At 46.4% G+C, this 17,706-nt stretch overlaps 1 protein-coding gene across 9 annotated transcripts in view; it reads right to left on the bottom strand.

Moving 5' to 3' along the window:
* Positions 1–17,706, bottom strand: part of LOC118511937 (Down syndrome cell adhesion molecule-like protein Dscam2) — a 44,280-nt gene that overhangs the window by 6,402 nt on the left and 20,172 nt on the right. For 8 of the 9 annotated variants that reach the window (XM_036055631.1, XM_036055628.1, XM_036055627.1 and 5 more), the window contains 13 exons: positions 17,119–17,236; positions 14,293–14,507; positions 13,970–14,097; positions 13,543–13,848; positions 12,734–12,865; positions 12,337–12,486; positions 11,771–12,253; positions 9,051–9,267; positions 8,471–8,866; positions 7,781–8,397; positions 7,524–7,685; positions 5,713–5,859; positions 4,845–5,552 (listed from right to left, as the gene is read on the bottom strand). In XM_036055631.1, coding sequence (XP_035911524.1) covers positions 4,845–5,552; positions 5,713–5,859; positions 7,524–7,685; positions 7,781–8,397; positions 8,471–8,866; positions 9,051–9,267; positions 11,771–12,253; positions 12,337–12,486; positions 12,734–12,865; positions 13,543–13,848; positions 13,970–14,097; positions 14,293–14,507; positions 17,119–17,236 — 3,779 coding nt within the window. The remainder of the gene's footprint in view (positions 1–4,844; positions 5,553–5,712; positions 5,860–7,523; positions 7,686–7,780; positions 8,398–8,470; positions 8,867–9,050; positions 9,268–11,770; positions 12,254–12,336; positions 12,487–12,733; positions 12,866–13,542; positions 13,849–13,969; positions 14,098–14,292; positions 14,508–17,118; positions 17,237–17,706) is intronic. The other variant, XM_036055634.1, reaches the window with a different exon arrangement.

Below are 17,706 nucleotides of genomic sequence, written 5' to 3'. Positions count from 1 at the left end.
CCTCTCGAGATTGTAGTGCTACAGAAGGAGATTAAATCCTATTTAGCAAAAATAAAGAAAAACAAAGATACTGCAGTGGCCGATACAGGTTGCTGATTAAGTTATAATAGGGCAACTCTTTCGTACGAGATAATTAAAACAGGTGAGGCATCTGGGATTGGCAAATACTGATAATTGGTATGCCATAATAACTTGCTACGTTCTGTACAACATGAGTATAAGATTTTCCTAATTCAATTATGAAACTATTTTAATCCTCCAATAACTGTTTGACGCTTCGTGTGTTCTTTAACTAGTCTTTTGTAATACCAGGAAGATCACCTTTTTTAACAGCACCCTATACAAAATAACCCACAAGGTTTAAATCTGGGAAGTTTGACAGACAAACATTTGGGCTGGTGAAGTCCTAGAAATGTTCAGACAACCATTTTTGACATTTCACGCAGTTGTGGCAAGAAGCCAAATCTTGTCGTCTTACATACGGCTTACCATTGGCAATCTTTTTTTTCCAAGACGTGACCACAGTTTTTAGCAATTCAGAAGTCTACCTGATGACCTCTTTAAAAAATGCGTAGGAATTACATCGCCTTCAGAGGATAAATACATCTGTTACGAATGAAACAACTCATCAAAACTCATGATCACTCTCACGTTCATAGTAAAGAACCGTATTGCCAAAGCCTAATGCATAGTAGTAGATCGACCCACCATTTTGTGTTAAATGGAAACGAATGCTTCCCTGGAACTTCAATAACGAATTGTATCACAAGGTATAGCAAATTGTGTCACATAAGCCTCTGGGACATCTGTGGCTCATCGGTAGAAGGATCTTTGGCTCCCGTATGTGAGTAAGGATGGTTAGAGGATCCGCTGGACAATGGAGGAACCGTTACATCGACGAGCTGTACGAGATGTACGATGATCTCACCAACGCGCAGTGGATTCTGCTCAGGTTGATTGCAAATGACATGAGAAAGACGCTGCCTGTAAAAATCTTTTTACGCTGGCTTAGCAAATAAGTATTAGGTAGACAGTGATCACTTGATGGCGTGACAACTTTGCAGCACAACACTGACCAGTTTAAAGGACTTTGAAGCAATTGCAGTCCATTGTAAGCTAACCGAATACTCATGACCATGCAGATCGTCGTAATTTGTGTATGGAGTCTTTTATGAAATACATCTATAAAATTATACATCATACGTTATCCAAGACCTTGTAATTTTACAAAACTTTCCACAAAACATCCAAGTATAGCTTTCCTAAAAATCCAAGCCGAACCCGAAAAAAATTTGGAAAAATTCAGTGTCCTTCCCGGACATCCACACGCTCTCGGCAATGTTCGCACAAACACACACACGTGGACGTGTCGATATCGATTTGAATTTTGTGTATCGTTCGTTACAACGGCGCCGCGCGCTTGCCTGTCAGACAAGCGTTTTGCACGTGACATCAATCAGCGCGTGCAGCAAATTCGTGGATTGTCATTAAACAATTGGTTTCGATCATCCCGGCGCACACGGAAAAAGCTCGGTGGCGACATTTTTTTTTTCGTAGCTCGTCGTTGCCTTCCTTCTTCTACCCCTTCGCTCCATCCTCGCGGCTGATCCGGATGAGAGGCTGAATGATTTGGTGTGGAATAATTAATGCTGTACACGGTGTGAGTGTGTAGAAGGCGCGTGCTCGCGACAGCGCGACTCTTAATCGGTTGCACATCAGCCGATGGATTGCAACGTTGTCATGGAGTGAAGCAAATGGAAAAAGAAAGGTAAATCATTTAGCCTGATTTCAGCGTTCCGACTTGCAACACATCGTGCCACGTCACACGGTACCGATTGGATGGGGCTCCAATACACTAACACACATTACTAGTGCGACGGTCGACCATGCTAAGGGAATGTGTGTGTGAGTGCGAGTGGGTGTGAGTGTTTGTGCATAGTTGTTAAATAGTCAAATTAATCCATTCAATTACATCGGCACATCAAGCGAGCGAGTGGGTGTACTGTGTTGATGGCTGCTGCCGCTGCTGCTGCTGCTGCTGCTACTGCAACTAAAGGCCCTTCAGGAGGATGAACGACACACTGCTCATCACTCACGATGATGGTACGCGGGATGGTACGGGCTCTTTGCTGCCCGCGCATCTCCCAACCACATCATTGCTCTTGTCCGGCCCTGCTGCCGCTGCCAGATCTGCCTCACCGTGCGACTAAATGTATCGGGTGTGTGTGTTGGCCGGGAAAAGGGATCGATAAATAGTCCAAACGTTTGGTCGGATTTGGGTGGAAAAGCGTACCACATACACGGTATATGTATCTATGTAGCGCATCCCGACCCGTCTCCTCCCCGTCTTGTGCCCCCGCCCCGCCCGGGGGACCACCACCCATCAAACCAAAGCAATCGACCACCGAAACCTATTCTAATGCTGGCGGGCGGACTGACGTTCGTTTGCTCGGACGGTTGGTATTATGTTTCGTAAGCCCGGGATCTTGCTTTCGCCGGTCGCCGGGCCCGGATGCAAAGGACAGGATTTTATGTTTCCCCGCACCCGGGGTGTAGTACCGTGTGCATCGGTGCGACACGTTCGTGTGTGTATGTGTGTGTGTGTTTGTGTCATTTGGGGCCGGAAGTCTATGGAGCAACCGCGAGAAGCCGGCGAGAGGCTGGCTGACAGAGGGATCGTATGTGTGATACTGCACATGGAAAAGTGTCCCTGTGTGTGTGTGTGTGTGCGTGTGCAGTCGTGTGCACATTAGGTTTGGGGTTCATTGAGGTGTATAATTAAACGTACATTTAATGATGCTCCACGGGATGCTTCCGCTCGTCCCCGCCAGCCCGGACGGGGATTTGGCGAGGCAGGGAAATGACAGAGAGACGTCGGGCTTGCTTATCATTCGTCTGTGTCAAGATTTTTCCTGCCCGCTTTGTTAGCGCCCGGCAGGAGGTGGGCTGCATTGGAGGTTGAGCTGCAACCGGGCCAGAGCATTCGGCATGGTAGCAAACGAGAAAGAGATTAGGCTACCACGATAGGACGGTCGGGCTGGGTGATCCTCAAAGGTTCCAGCGCGCCGGCCAAAGCTTCCTTCAAATGTTGCACAATATGCAACGACCTACCCAACTCGCCCCTTGAGTAGAGTTTGGTCGCTCGCATGCCGATGGAAATGTGTCGAACTGTGGGGACATTTCGGTCCCCAAAGGCGCCCAAGACCCATGTTCACCGTGTTTCGGGTGCCCGGTGCGAATTGTTCGACTCAGCAAGTTGCACTCAATTGCGATTTCGCCATTCGCTTCGGATAATTATGGCACACCTCGGGCAGCGTGCCTGCTCTCGATATGCACCTTCCGGCCATGTGGATGAACTGTGTGGAATATATTTTTAATTTTATTCCTTTCCAGAACAAACCGGAATCGCTTGGAAAGCACGCTCCAAGCTCGTTTTGGGAGTACATCGCCTGCCAGTGGTAGCAGCTTCATCATCCGTATAAAATGCAAATGCAAATAAAATAACGTAAAAAACAGGGGGGAGTTAAGCCATAATCTGCACCGAGCGGTAGAGATCGGATTCGTTGAGATAGTTTTAACAATTCATCGGTTTCGGTAGCGTGTGAGGAATGGGCGTGATGCGTTCCGAGCACCGCTTTGTATCTTGCTGCAGTTCTGTGCATAGAAGAAGGAAATCGGCAGGAATCCTGAGCAGCAGGTTGCGGTTAGAAATAAATCAATTTGCATCACTAATCGAATTCTCGCATTTCTTCGCAGATAGTTTCTAATTTCTTCATCCGTGTACTTCCGACATGCGTCAGATAAATAATGTCGGTGAGATGTAAATAAAATGAATCTTAAAATTTTGCCACCCGAGCACAGGGCACAGGACACACGGGGCAGCGTGAGGGCTGTGGGCGAGGCGGCGGCAGCAGCAGTAGCCAAGTTCGGCATCATGTCAGGACGCCCTGGAATGCATTGTCAATTTATGCTGTTTGTATATGTAAATAAGCGAAACTTATGTTCGGCCACACTCGCCACAGCCAACCGGACCGGAGAATGGTCCCCCCGGGGTTCTCCCGACGTGGATATATTTATCATGTGCAAATGCTCTCACAACCGGAATGCAAATACTGCATCCCTGCTGACGTTCGGGTTGCATACAGCTACGGACTACCTGGTCGCCTTTTTTGCTCTGTTTTTGGAGTCCAGTGAAAGGGGACACCTTCTTGGTGAGGTGTATTTTAATGGGAACTAGCTTGAGGTTATCTCGAAGCAAGCAGGTAGCAGACGTGGTGAGAAGTGAGAAGGAATCGCACCGACCGACAATCCTTTCAGAGCTTATCGTAACCGGAATCATCAAAGTTTATGACAATTAGCTTGGCCAGATTATGTTCGGAGCTCTGTCTTCGTTTCCCTAGCAGCGGGGGGAACTCGTTTGGGGAATAAAGTGTAATAAAGTTACTCTATTACGGCTTGTGTGACGTGCTGCTAGCGTAAAGGTAATCTTTTATGGACCTTTTAAGCTTACCCTTACGAACGCTTCAGGGTTTCATTGAAGGACTTCAAGCTGAAGTATGTCAGTTTTGAGATGTAAACGTTAGTGCGGCAAAATATTTTTCATTTTAATCAAATTTAGAATACTTTTACTGTGGCTCACTTTTAGGAGCTTTTATGAAGGCTTCATATGTGAACTGTACGTTAACTGCTTTTGCATCTATTACAGTCCGGACAACGATAAAAGCGCCACTCGGGGGATTTTAAACTGAGCTTAAACTTGAAACGATAAGCGGATTTAGCCTGTGCAACATTAAAATACTACGACATAATACGATTCATCAGCATGCAAAGCCTTCTCGACTCACCTTTGCCCTTGGTGCGCACGGCCAGCTCCTCCGTAAACATGCCCACGCCGACCTTGTTGTGTGAGTTGATCTTGAGAATGTACTGAGTGCCGCACTTCAGCCCGTTCAGTGTGTACGCCATTTGATCGCTCGGAATCGCCACACTGGACCACGTGCCGGTGGTCGTGCGATAGTACAGATTGTATCCCTGGATCGGAGCACCCCCGTCGCTAGCAACCTCCCACGTGACGCGCAAGCTATCGAACGACGTGTACTGAATCGAGAGCTGCGTCACATTCGGTGTCTGCAGCGCTATCAGCATGTAGTGGATCTCGTCCTCGCCAAACAGATTCTTCGCCGAGCAGGTAAAGTTACCGGCTATCTGCGGTTCCACGCTATGTATCTTGAGAAAGCCCTGCGATATCACGTAGTACTGGCTGAAGGTGACGGCCTGGTCCTTTGTCAGCCATCGGGTGCGCGGTGTCGGATTGCCGAATGCGGCACATTCCAGCACGAGGCTCACGCCAACCGGCACCTTGAGCAGACGCGAGAAGGACGCAATTTTGGCTGGCGCCCGGGAGCTGGTCGTTTGCGACACGACCATCGTCGGATCGCCTTCCCCTTTGGCCGTCGATGCCGTCACCCAGAAGTCGTACTTGTTGTTCTCACTCAGCCCTCGCACCTCGAACATCGACGGCCGTCCGGTTTCGTCGACGCGCACGATGTTATCTGGAAATTGGATACCGTCATCATCAAACCGATGACGGACGAGAAACAAATGGAGGAAGAAGAAAAAGACACGGGAAAACGGAAATAATAGCCTCCAATTAGTATCATGTACATAGTAGCGTTGGCGTTAGGCGCAACACATTCGTGTCCAAGTCAGTACGTTTTGGGGAGCCTTTCTTGCCGTGGTCCTTGCCGTAGACCGTGTAATGGGTGATGATGCCGTTCGGATGAGCTGGAGGTAACCAGGACACCAGAATCGAATCTGCCGTCAGGGTGAGCGCTTTGATGCCGGCGGGTGCTTCCGGGACTGTGTGGAATGTTGATGGGAGAGGGTTAAAAAGGTAGATGCGTTATGGGTTAGTTACGTTCTCAAGCGTTTCTAGCGTGTTTCATGAGTTCAGTGCGATTGTTTAATGCCATACATGTGAATGTGTTATTCGCCTGAGCAATGATCAGGTAATATCCGATCCATGTCTTGACACTTTTCAAGATGATTTGAATGAATTTACAATTAAAGCTGGGTTAATATATTTAATAATTATGGTGGTATTATTTTTTTAAACATTGTAGGATTTCAGAAATAGGATATTAGTATCTCGCGTGGTTTGATTTTTTAGGTCTCTCCTAAGGTATACTTTAGGAAATAGAGGAGAGATAGGAATCCGAATAAATTGCAAAATCGGATAACGAAGTCGGAACCAGGTAGTTCCGATTCCGAGATCCTATCAGTAGTATACATTGAAGGGCATAACACTAAAGGCAACCTGACAACGGTGCCGGTCTCCGAATCGGGGTTCAAATCCCATCCGGACCGCTTCCCCGTGCGCAGGGCCGACTAACTTGCTACTGGTAAAATCAAGTCACAGAATCCCAGAAATGACAGGCCGAGACCTTTCAAGCTTTCGAAAGACTGGCGGCGGCACATATCATGATGGTGAAGTTCGCAATTGAGATGCTAAGTCGGCTAGGTTCTTAAGGAAAATCTTTTACTTCAGCAATCTGTTGGAGACTTTGAAGCCTTACCTTGGATAGGGGGACAATCAAAGCTGTTGAAGGATATTGGGCATCTGATGTTGGATCTTGTTTTAAGTCTAAACCCAACAACTATCTTTGCGAGCTCACAGTAGGTTGGAAAATCCTAATTTTTTTATGTAATGGAACCAAAACCTCTGTAATGGATGTGGTGTAATGTGTTTGTATGTGGCAATATAGGATGCCCCTGAGGACAGTGGTTAGTGCTGCTCGTCTTCTAGTAATGCGTTCTAGGTCCTATCAGCAACAATAATTTGATTAAAATGTTACATTGCATAATGAATGGTCTCTCGTATTTTAGCTAAATTTTCATCAGAATGACAATCACGGTCGTTTTCCTGATTGATGCGCTAATATCTTCGTTTTTTCCAAGAACTTCAACTAAGCTTCACATAACAAAGCGTATTCGTTGAATAGCTGCACAATAGCACAATTCCACTGACGCTTTCACAAAAGCAGGTGGTTTTACTGATTATTGTCCGCTCACTGTATCAATATCGATTGAACACAACAAGGAGGACATAACTATTTACGGGAATCGATCACGATATCCAAGAATGAACGTAACAACCAAACTATTTGTGGAATTGAATTAGAGCAATGAGCTTTTTAATGGATGAATTTCATATGAAACAAAACCCGCAAACAGCCCGGCGATAAGACCTGGAACCGGGCTTGAAACTGCAAAACTGGGGTTTCCAATCTTCAAAAGGAAATCTACGCGAAGCGAGCGATACATACTATTATCGCAACTCACGGGATGTGGACCCACCGGCCCCCCATTTCGATGATCAAAGCGTGTCGAAATTTATCGAAATTGAGATATCGTCGCCGCCGCCGCCGCTGCCGCCACCACGAAAATTGGATGCGGCCGCATCGAGCAATGCATATCATTAAACATATTCGCACCGTCGTTCGTACCGTATCCGGCGCACTTACCATCCTCCTCCGTTGCGCAGTACACCGGTACGCTGGCCACACCGTCGCCGGATAGAGTGAAGCTTAGAACCTGGATGGAGTAGTTGGTCGCCTTCATGAGTGCGTGAAGATACGTTTCCAGGTTGGATGTGCGCTTGATTTCGAACGGATACACAAATTCGTCTGGTAGGGAAAGAAATGGGAAGCGGAAAGAGAGGGGCGTTGCCATTAGCTCGGAAGGGACTCAAGATGAATGTGATGCTAACGCGAGGACTTACTGTTCTTCGTGAGTGGTCGGTACAGGATCTTGTAGCCCTGCAGCACACCGTTATGGAACTGGGGCGGTGGTTCCTGCCACAACACCTTTATGCTTTGCGACGACAGGCTAGAACAGGATACGTTTTGCGGTTCGGCCTCGGGTGCATCCTCCGACGTGGTGCCGTACACGACCGTACTCCACGGACCGGGTGCGATGCTGTTGTACGTACGAATTCGTAGCGCGTAGCGGGTGAATTTCTTCAAGTTGGCGATGCTCGTCTTCGTTGTGGCCCAGCCGTGCACCGTGAGCGTCGTGTTGGAGATGTTGCTCGGATTGGCGATGAAGTTGATGTTGGTTCGCTCCTCGACGCAGCTGACCGTGTAGCCGAGCAGCTCCCCGTTCCAGGTCGCACGGCTCGGTATCTGCCAGGTAAGCACCAGCTCGCCCATGGCGCCAGTTTTGACTTTCAAGCTGCCCGGCGCTTCACTCGGAGCTTCTTCCTGCGTTCTCACCACGAGCGGGCTCGTAAACGACGAGCACTCAATCTCGTTAATGGCCAGCATGCGTAGAAGGTACTGGGTCGCCGGGAGCAACCCCCCGATGCTCGTCTCATCCCGCACCCCACCGTCGATGCTGCTAATGATAATTGGTTTGAATTTGACATTCCCCCGGCAACCAGGCAACCCCTCCTCCCCCGAAAACACCTTACCTTTTGATCATGTTCACCTTGGAGAAGGTGACATTTACCGTCAGCGGACTGTCCCACACGGCCAGCAGACCGTTCGGGTCGGACCGGTGCGTGTCCTGGGCCGGTTCCTTGCCCAATCGTACCGGCTGGTACTGGACGAGATAGCTCAGCACCGGCGACATACCGTCGTACGGCCGCTTCCACGAAAGCCGTATCTGCCGGCTAGACACTTCCATCACCTCCAGGTCGGACGGTGCATCCGGGCGCTCCTGCACGGCCAGATAGATGACGTGCTCGCTCGTCCCGTACAGGTTCTCCGCCGTGCACACGTACTTGCCGGAATCGTATCGCTCCGTCAAGCTAATCGATAATTGCGATCGCACGCCAACACTCTCCTTCATTTCGATAATGTTATACCTGGACAAATAAAACACGGAGCGAAAAGCCATATCATAGAGCAATGCCGCACTCGCACACGTCGGAAAAGGCCAAAAATGGCGCAAAGGGAATAATTTCCATTTCGGAACGATCGTTAAGTGACGTGTGGCAGTGTGTGTGTGTGAGAGAGTGCTGTGTGTGAGAGAGCAAGAGCCGACCTTACCGATAGTTGTTGAAATCGATCCGCTGGTTCTTGTGCGTCCAGATAATGTTGATTGGTTCATCGCCGAGCGCTAGGCACTCCAGCATGACGGCATCGTTCCGGCGGGCGGATACGTTCTTTACCGGCGCATCGAAATGGACCGCCTCGTTCACGTCGATGTGGATGATTTTCTTCAGACTGTTGCCGATGCCGTTGGCCGCCTCGCACATGTAGTATCCTTTTTCGGGCGGTTCGGGAGCCACGCCGGTTTGGAAGAGCGCAAACAGAAAGCGAAGGTTTTTCGATGAATAATAATTTGAGTGAGCAAAATAATGCATTCAAAAATCGTACAGCATACAGTGCCGTGCAACGCTCGGCTGGGCGGTGTTTTGAGAGCAAATTATGTGCCGTCAGAATGGACTATAAAGTTTTTTTCCAGGAAAGATGGTTCTGTTTTTCCACAGAAATATATTTCATGAAATTAGACGTCTGGGAGCGGTAGCGTTCTGGTCGGATAGTTTCCAGCATTCATGATTGTTGAATCAATAATTAAACTGCATTTCGCTTATTTTGCATGACGTACGTATCTCATTACAGCTCTTCGGTCCATGCATAGCTGTTGGAGGTCCATGCATAGCGCGTGGAGAGCGTGAGAGTATTATTATCCGATTGCTTAATTTCGATTTGCAGTTCTGTGGAAAATACAGTGCCATCGAGTTCTGTTCATTTTTTACATATTCTGTGCAGGATAGTATGTCTTTCATATGCACTGGTACCATTTTCTATAGCCGCATAAAACTGCGGTTCATCCTTTGTCTTCTTTTCTTATGATAAAACAAACATTTTCTAAAAATTCGGTTCGTTTGAACCCTAAAATAGCGTTTCATCCCAAACTTGAGTGACCATTTTCTATAACCCAGCAGGAGATTAATTCCCTTGGAGGCGCCAAGCGGAATACAAGTTGGGGCCCTCTGGTTCATCAAATATTCTGACCGCAGGGCAGGCTCCATTACAAACTCGGAGCCTCCGATGTTCACTATCTCCCCTTACCGATAAGCCCGTCCGTCACTTTCTTCTCACAACTTAGGTTGAAATAGGTATGAAATATTGTTCGAAACATTTTTAAATTAAAGATCATTACAGATCTTAAGTCGGCACAGCCATTTATCGATTTCTTAGGCTCAACAATATTTTATTTATGAACTTTATTTATTAACTAATTAATATTTTAAAAAAATCTCAAAAATAGTGATACTATCGAACGAAATGTAAGAAAAATGCAAATTTTACTCATAAAAACATAAAATAAGCTGAAATATTCTTAAACTTCTCTTCAAGGTGTTTTTTGAACTAATTTGAATAAGAGAAAATAACTTATAGCCATGGTTATTGGTTTGGTTATTGGAACATTATAGGCCAAACGTTGAATAATTTCGAAAAGCTTGTCCATGGTTCATAACTTGAAGCCTTTGGATTCGTCAAATAATTCTTAGCATATTGGACATTAGATTTAAACTTATATTTACCGCTTAAAAGATTCCTTTTTCAACTCAAGATGCTCTTAAATGATGAATCATGACCAATTTGAAACCCTACAACTGATTAAACAAAGCCCGCCGAAGCAATACACTTTTCTATATGGTAAACATAGCTGGTCCAACAGATTTCATTAGACGTCCTATGCTTGTTAGCAAAATTCAATTGGCAATTGAGGCCGGTCCGGTGGCAGGTGCGATAGCCGATCTTCACACAGCAGGACCGGGGTTCAATCCAATCCGGACCGCTTCTTCGTACACAGGAATTGACAATCCAGCTACGGGTAAAAACCAAGTCAAAGAGGGCCAGAAATAGCAGAACGAGACCTTTTCAGGTTATAGTGCCAAGGAAGAAGAGCAACTATTCTAGCCAGAGTTAGGTTTGAAACATAGTGGAAAATGTCCAAAGCATGACGAAGTCACAAAACTGCATCATAATAGTTGTAATCAGCACCGAAATTCAGTTTCGCCGTTTATGGAAAAATAAGCTAAAAATTTGATAAAATGCCAACAAATGTGTATCATAGTCTGGCTAAAACAGTTTTGTCTTTGTTAACTAGGCGATAATGCAAGAAAATTTAAAAATGTTTAAAACTTGGATAAGATTTGTACTGCAACAATGTGTTTCATAAAGAAGTTCAAAATATGGCCAATGAAACTGGTAACGTAAGTCATATAATATTGTTGAGTGTCTTTTACTTAATTATGAAAATAAATCATCATTTTCAAATGGCTTTGAATAGAGAAAAACAATCTTTTCGTAATATTTGAGTTCCATCACAAATACAGGGGCGGCTACAGAATATGGCATCATTGTAGTTATCCTTTCAGTTACAATACTTTAGAAGAAAAGTTTCAATTTAGGTTTGTTAATGTTACTTTGGGAAGAAAATCTCCGTACATCACGTTAATCGTCCTATTAAAATCTAACCAGATATCACGTACTTCAATTATCCGCAACTCAACGAAGAAAGTGCTTCAATTATGATTAAATTATAACGACGCCATCATACCCATCACTAGAATTATATGAAGGAAAAACGCTCGCCCACTTCCGTCGACTGAGCTGCAATTGTTTCCTAATTGTTTTGACTAATTGTAGCATCCATTCGCCACAAAAAACAAAACGTAGGGCGCAACATTAAAGACGCAAAACCCAAGCCGAGCTGTGCCGGGGTAAGGCAGATGTCATCATTATCTACTCACCCGCATCCGGTGACGTGGCGTAATTGATGCTCAGCGAGTTGTTCTTCGACAGTATGGAGTGGAAGTCGGTGGACAGCTTGCCCTTGCCGCGAAACCACGTTATCTTCGGTTGCGGGAACCCGTCCGCCTCGCAGGGCAGCGCTATCGGATGCCCGAGCACGACGGCAATGTCGTGCGGTTCCTGGGTCCAGGACGGGGGCACCTGCACCAGCAGCTCGGCCGTATAGTTGGTCTGGGCGGCAGTGTTGGTGGCGAAGCAGGTGTACCGGCCACTGTGCCGCGCCGTGATGTCCTTCAGCACGAGCAGCGAGAAAAACTCTTCCTTCTTCTCGCTGACGTGCAGATCCTGCGCTATCGGGGCGCCGTCCTTTTTCCAGCTGAAGTAGATCGGCATATCGCCGGCCGACACCGAGCAGGTCAGCTGTGCCCGGCCACCAACTTTCATGATTTTCGGAAACGCGAACGGCTCTATTACGGGAGGGCCTGGGGGTGAAGTGCAGGGCAGAGGAAAGGATTAGTTTCAATCAAATGTGATGCCGTGGCCGTGTGTCGATTGCAACACTTACTGTGTACCACTAATTGTAGCTCTCTGCGCCCTTCATCGCCGGTCGGACCCGTCACGATGCACGTGTAGGGTCCTCGATCTTGGGCCGGGTCGACGGTATAAATTTTCAAATATCCGCCATGCTTAACGTCCGCCACACTGTACCGAGGTCCTGCAGTTCCATTTCCGGAAGCGGTCATCACGCCGAATGCAAATGCCATAATAAATGATCCACACACCATGGTAAGCGATACAGGAAGGAACCGTCCGGGCATCGCATAAACCACGGAGCGAGAGAGAGAGAGATGGAGGGAGAAAGCGGGAGAGAGAGAGAGAGAGCGAGCAAAAGGATTACATTTAATCGACAAACGGTGCGCTGCATATAGCGGTGGCACATTATGTTTTCCATTACGTCCTACCGGAAACCAGTTCATTTCCGCCCCGTATCCATCGCACCGACTGGATGGGATGGCCGGAGAACGGGCAATGCATCTCGATGGGCTCTCCAGCAACAGCCGTGATCGGTCCGATGGCACGCACGTACGGTGGACCTGCGGAGAAAGAGGGGCGCAAGGCTCATGAGTGTGTCAGTCGGGTCAGGTGGCAAGTGCTGACCGGCCGGATGCTGTCCAAACCGCACCATGGTAAATCCCGGACAGTGTGCTACACAAGCAAAGACTGTAGTGGGTTTTAAGGATTTTGGTAAAATTTGGACAGAGCTGCGGGCAATCGGAGGTTTACAATTACTTTGCATATTGTGTCCAATTAATGTTCTTCAAATACATTAATGCTTTTTAGGGTAAGATTCTAAAGATTCGGAATATTTAGTCGAAACATCCGAGATATGAGAAAGTCTTCAATAAATTTAAACTATTCTAGATTATTAACCTGATAAACTACTCTTCTCTTCAGCTGTGTACCAGCCCCAGCCAACAGTTTTGATTCAATTAAGTGACAAAGATCTGTTTCTGTACATTGGAGTCCCTTTTCCTGCAGCACACTGTACAGGTATCGCCATTGGGCAATCGGCGACAAGCACTGGCTGTGGCTTTCCCTTGCCGGTGAGCAGTTAAGCTTTTGGGTGGTAGGTTGAGCAATAGCAGCAGGTGTTAATAGCAACCACTATCATTGTGCGATCGTGCGTTGCGAAACTCAAAACCCCCAAAAAGGGCCTTCCCGAAACAAAAAGAGCCCGTCCCCGCCCTCCAATCCTACCCCATCGACCTACCGTAAACGTTGAGGCGCGCCTTGTGCGACGTCGAGCCCATGCTGTTGGACGCGACGCAGGTGTACAGACCGCCGTCATCGCTGTGCACATGGCTGATGTTGAGGTGCGTCGTTACGTGACTGTTGATGTCGAGAAATTGATCCATCGTGTAACGGTGCAGCGACGAGACGTCCAGGATGGGCTGGTAGTCGAGCAGCCAGACAAACTGTGGCGGTGGCGAACCGGCGGCCGAACATTTCAATGAGATGTACGCCGAGGTGCGCACATTCTGCTCCACGAAGCCGTAGCTTATCTCCGGTGGGCTTTCTGGGGGATGGGAGGAAAGTGGCATACAACACACAAAAAAGAAGAACGATAAACTCTCGCACGCCACTAGCCACCAGGAGTCTGGGCCCCCGGCTTAGAGAGTCGATGGGGCGGCACGTACCTCCGAGCTTCAATTCCGAGCTTCCCTGAGCGCTGCTGCGTGCATTCGACACAATGCATTGATAAATTCCTTGATCCTTCTTGCTTACCCTATCAATTTTTAGTGTGCTCGCCGACAGCAGGCTCATGCTGTCAGCAGTGGCAGTGGCGCAAACATCAAAATGGCGATAAAAGTCCGAGAGATTGAGACGGAGCAGAGAACAACAGTCCGGTTGGTAGGAACAATCGTGTGAAGGAGAATGGGTCCAACAAAAGGATGGCAAAAAAAAAGACGGTGCATTCAGATAGAGATTTTACCGACGTCGTACGTGGGTCGAGGCATACCTGCGCTCTGTGCGGCCATTAGCAAACAGCTCCTGTCCGTTGTGAAACCATTCGATTTTGTTCACCTCGCTGCCGTAGATGGTGCAGTTGAGCAGGGCCGAATTGCCCGAGTTGATAATCTGTATCTGTGGATGGATGTGCGCCACCAGCTCGGTGCTGATCGTGAGATGGATTTCAAGCTTCTGCTCACCGAACTGATTGAACGCTTTGCATATCTGCACGGAGCGAATCGAATTGAAATTGAAAGAGATTGTGGTGTTAGCTGTTCGATCTTCTGGTGCGCTGACAGTATATAGGCGAGTGGTGTTGTAATGCCATCCGTCGGTCGATGATGGAATGTGTTTATGTTTGGTGTGGGAAGAAAAGAGCTAATGTCGATGATGAAAATATTAAAACAGCATTTTCCGCGTTCTATGTGATAGGTGAAAAAGAAGACCAAGAACGAATTGCATGCACTAGGATTAATGGGGCGATCCGGTTGGTCGAAGCAGCACACAGGAATGACAATCTGGCTAGGGGTATAATCAAGTGAAGGAGGTCAAAAATGGCCAGTCAACATCTTTCCAGGTTTTAGGTTGCCAAAAGCAGACGAAAAGGGTATGATTGAACTAATGAAAAACAGGAGTGTCATGTTTAAGCAACAATGTGCAGACCACCACAGAGTTTCTTATGAAATTGTTGGTTCCGTTCTAAAGTTTTTTTATGGCTTTTCAAATACTTATGGTTTTATACCGAGTTTTTTTGGTTTTGTTGGCAAGAATATAAAAACTCGTCAGTTTAATGATTTTGTCCTTTTTGCACACACTTATTCTATGTTTCCTCTAGGTACAAATTTCAATTACAAAGTACGAACAATTCAAATTAAAAAATCTGCCTAAATGCCGAAAAATCTCGATACTAAAAATATTTTTTAATTTTATTTGGTAAAGGGTTTTATTCAAAGATTCATCTAAAAGAAATTCATAAAAATAAGCTCGCCATAGGAAAACTTTAAAACATTAAAATCAAATTGTTCAGAGACATCATTAAACTCCATATAACATTATAAGAATCGTTTTGCTCATAATTAGTTCGAAAACGCAAGCTTTTAGTAACTATCGATAGTGCCAAAAATGTTAGAGAGCTTAGTAAATTACTAGCATCATCAGTGGGATTCTCAAGAACGCTGGCTCCGAAAAGACAGTGAGATATTTTACGACGAACTGACAATTATTGGAGACCTTATAACAACCACCTAGCTTTGATGGACGAGTGCCTTCAATTCTCCAAGGAAGTAGCCTTATTACATATCGTGCGAGTTTTCTTTAAATAGCTCCTACAAACTCCGACCGTAATCCTACGGAAAAGGCTCTTGGCTACACAAGCAAATTTAAATTAAACTCGTCAAAAGACAAAGTTCTGAGCATTATCATGGATCTTTTCAATCAATCAGAAGAACGTTTCAAGTGAATAGTGGAATAATGCAAGTCCACTGTGAAATGTCGCTATCATATAATGAATTCTTCCAAACAGTCAGTTAGTCCAACCGTTTTGAACTGTAAAATGTCATTCACATTCGAACAAGTTTAATGCAAAAATAAAGTGTCGGAAATGTTGTTTTAATGCTTAAAACACATCCTTAATCCAAAGTTAACTGCAAACTCTCTCAGTCGCAATATAAATTTCTCCCAACTGTTCTTTATATTCCATTATAAGATCTCAAAGACTCATTTGAAACATTCCACTAAATGATTGAAAACATCATTTATATGGATTGAACCTCTGTAACACCAACAATGATTAAGCATTCGTTTAAAACCCCGAAACGAAACCAAACATAACTAGAACAACATCAGGAAACCCTTCAAAGTTTAAATTAAGTTAATATATTACCAGACTTGCGATAAACGCTTACGATGGCGAATACGAATTACGTTCATACACGGCATGTTCATTGTACACCATCATAACCAGTAATTAACAGATAACGTGCCATTATTAATGAAAAAAATACTTCATTAACGGGGTTATCTTCCGTTAAACTTGCCTCAATGCTGGTATTAACAATTAAAACGAAATACATTCAAAGCAGAGACCCTTTCGACTGGCAAATTGAAATGATTTTCCACACAACGAGAAGAGAAAAAAAAAACGCTGAAACTTCGAACATCCCTCACCCGCCCGTCAGATCAATCATTCCAATCATGCCGGAAATATTGAAGTTTGATGGAGCTGTTGTGATTTCACATTCATTCTATAAAATATCCGATAAACGGTGCCGGTGCCGGTGGCGAGGAAGCGAAGGTTAAAAGGCGGCGGATCGATGCATGCTTGTCCGCGGACCGGTGCATTAGTGCTAAAAGGGACTGGCGGAGGATGAGCGGTGGTAGAAGAATGCAGAATGCAGTGGAGTCGATGTAGAGCAGGATAATGGAAGTACAACAATTAGCTGGTTGTGAATGCTGCCATTTGGAGCGGAGCTGGCCACCGGATGGTAGAAGCGCAAACAAACAAACATACCGTAGCGAAAGGAGTAAAATAACTGAACTAGAAACAACAGGCCCGGGATTGGAGTGGATTAGTACGGTTTCCACCCGTACGTTTTGTGCCTTCGTTCATTTACTTCCGTGCGTCCAGAACTTGCCCAACCGAGGCTTGCGGCACTGCTGCACAGCCCGTATCGCTTTGCATTCTTGTGTCACGCTTCGATGAATCGTTATATTCTGGTCAGTTCCGGTCAACTTTGCATGGCTGGTTCTCTCGCGCCGTACATGCGGGTGTATTCGTGCCTGCATGTGTGTGTGTGTGTCTGTATGTGTGCGAAATCTATTATACGTAAATAATTACCCATCTTCCGGCGTCCCGTTCGTCGACGTTGCGGATGAACAGTAGTGACTGCGATGGCACGATCCGCTGCGAGGACGGCACGGTATATAACGATCCAGTGTCCGAGATGCGAAACCAGCTGCCAGGGCACCAGGGTAACCGGGGTGGCGCCATCGGTGTTGTCCACATGCATGTGTCCACGTGTATGTATGTGTGCGGGAGGTGCAGTACGTGTGCCGGAGATGACGTTAATAGTATCGCCGAGCGCAGACAGGCAGGCAGGCAGGCCAGCATTTTTCGGCCGACAGTCGAAAGATAGTCGACATGGACATCATGGGAAAGGAAACAGAAACATCATCGATGTCGGTCACATCATCCGATGGATGGGCAATGGGAAACAAATAAATCAAACCATGTGCATAATTAATGTTCAATCAATTCGATTTAAATTAGTTTACGCTCTGATAATTCGCTATCAGTACCGATGAAAGACGCGATGGGTACAACAATGGCCGCGTACTCGCTACGCCGGAAACGCGATAGAGAGACTCGCCTCGCGCACACGCACACATGAATCCCTCATGTGTGTGTGTGGGGAGCTCGAATCTC

This window comes from Anopheles stephensi, chromosome 3 (genome assembly GCF_013141755.1).
Source record: "Anopheles stephensi strain Indian chromosome 3, UCI_ANSTEP_V1.0, whole genome shotgun sequence".
Taxonomy (NCBI): domain Eukaryota; kingdom Metazoa; phylum Arthropoda; class Insecta; order Diptera; family Culicidae; genus Anopheles; species Anopheles stephensi.
Note: the sequence above shows the minus strand (reverse complement) of the source record. Positions and strands in the feature narration are given on the sequence as shown.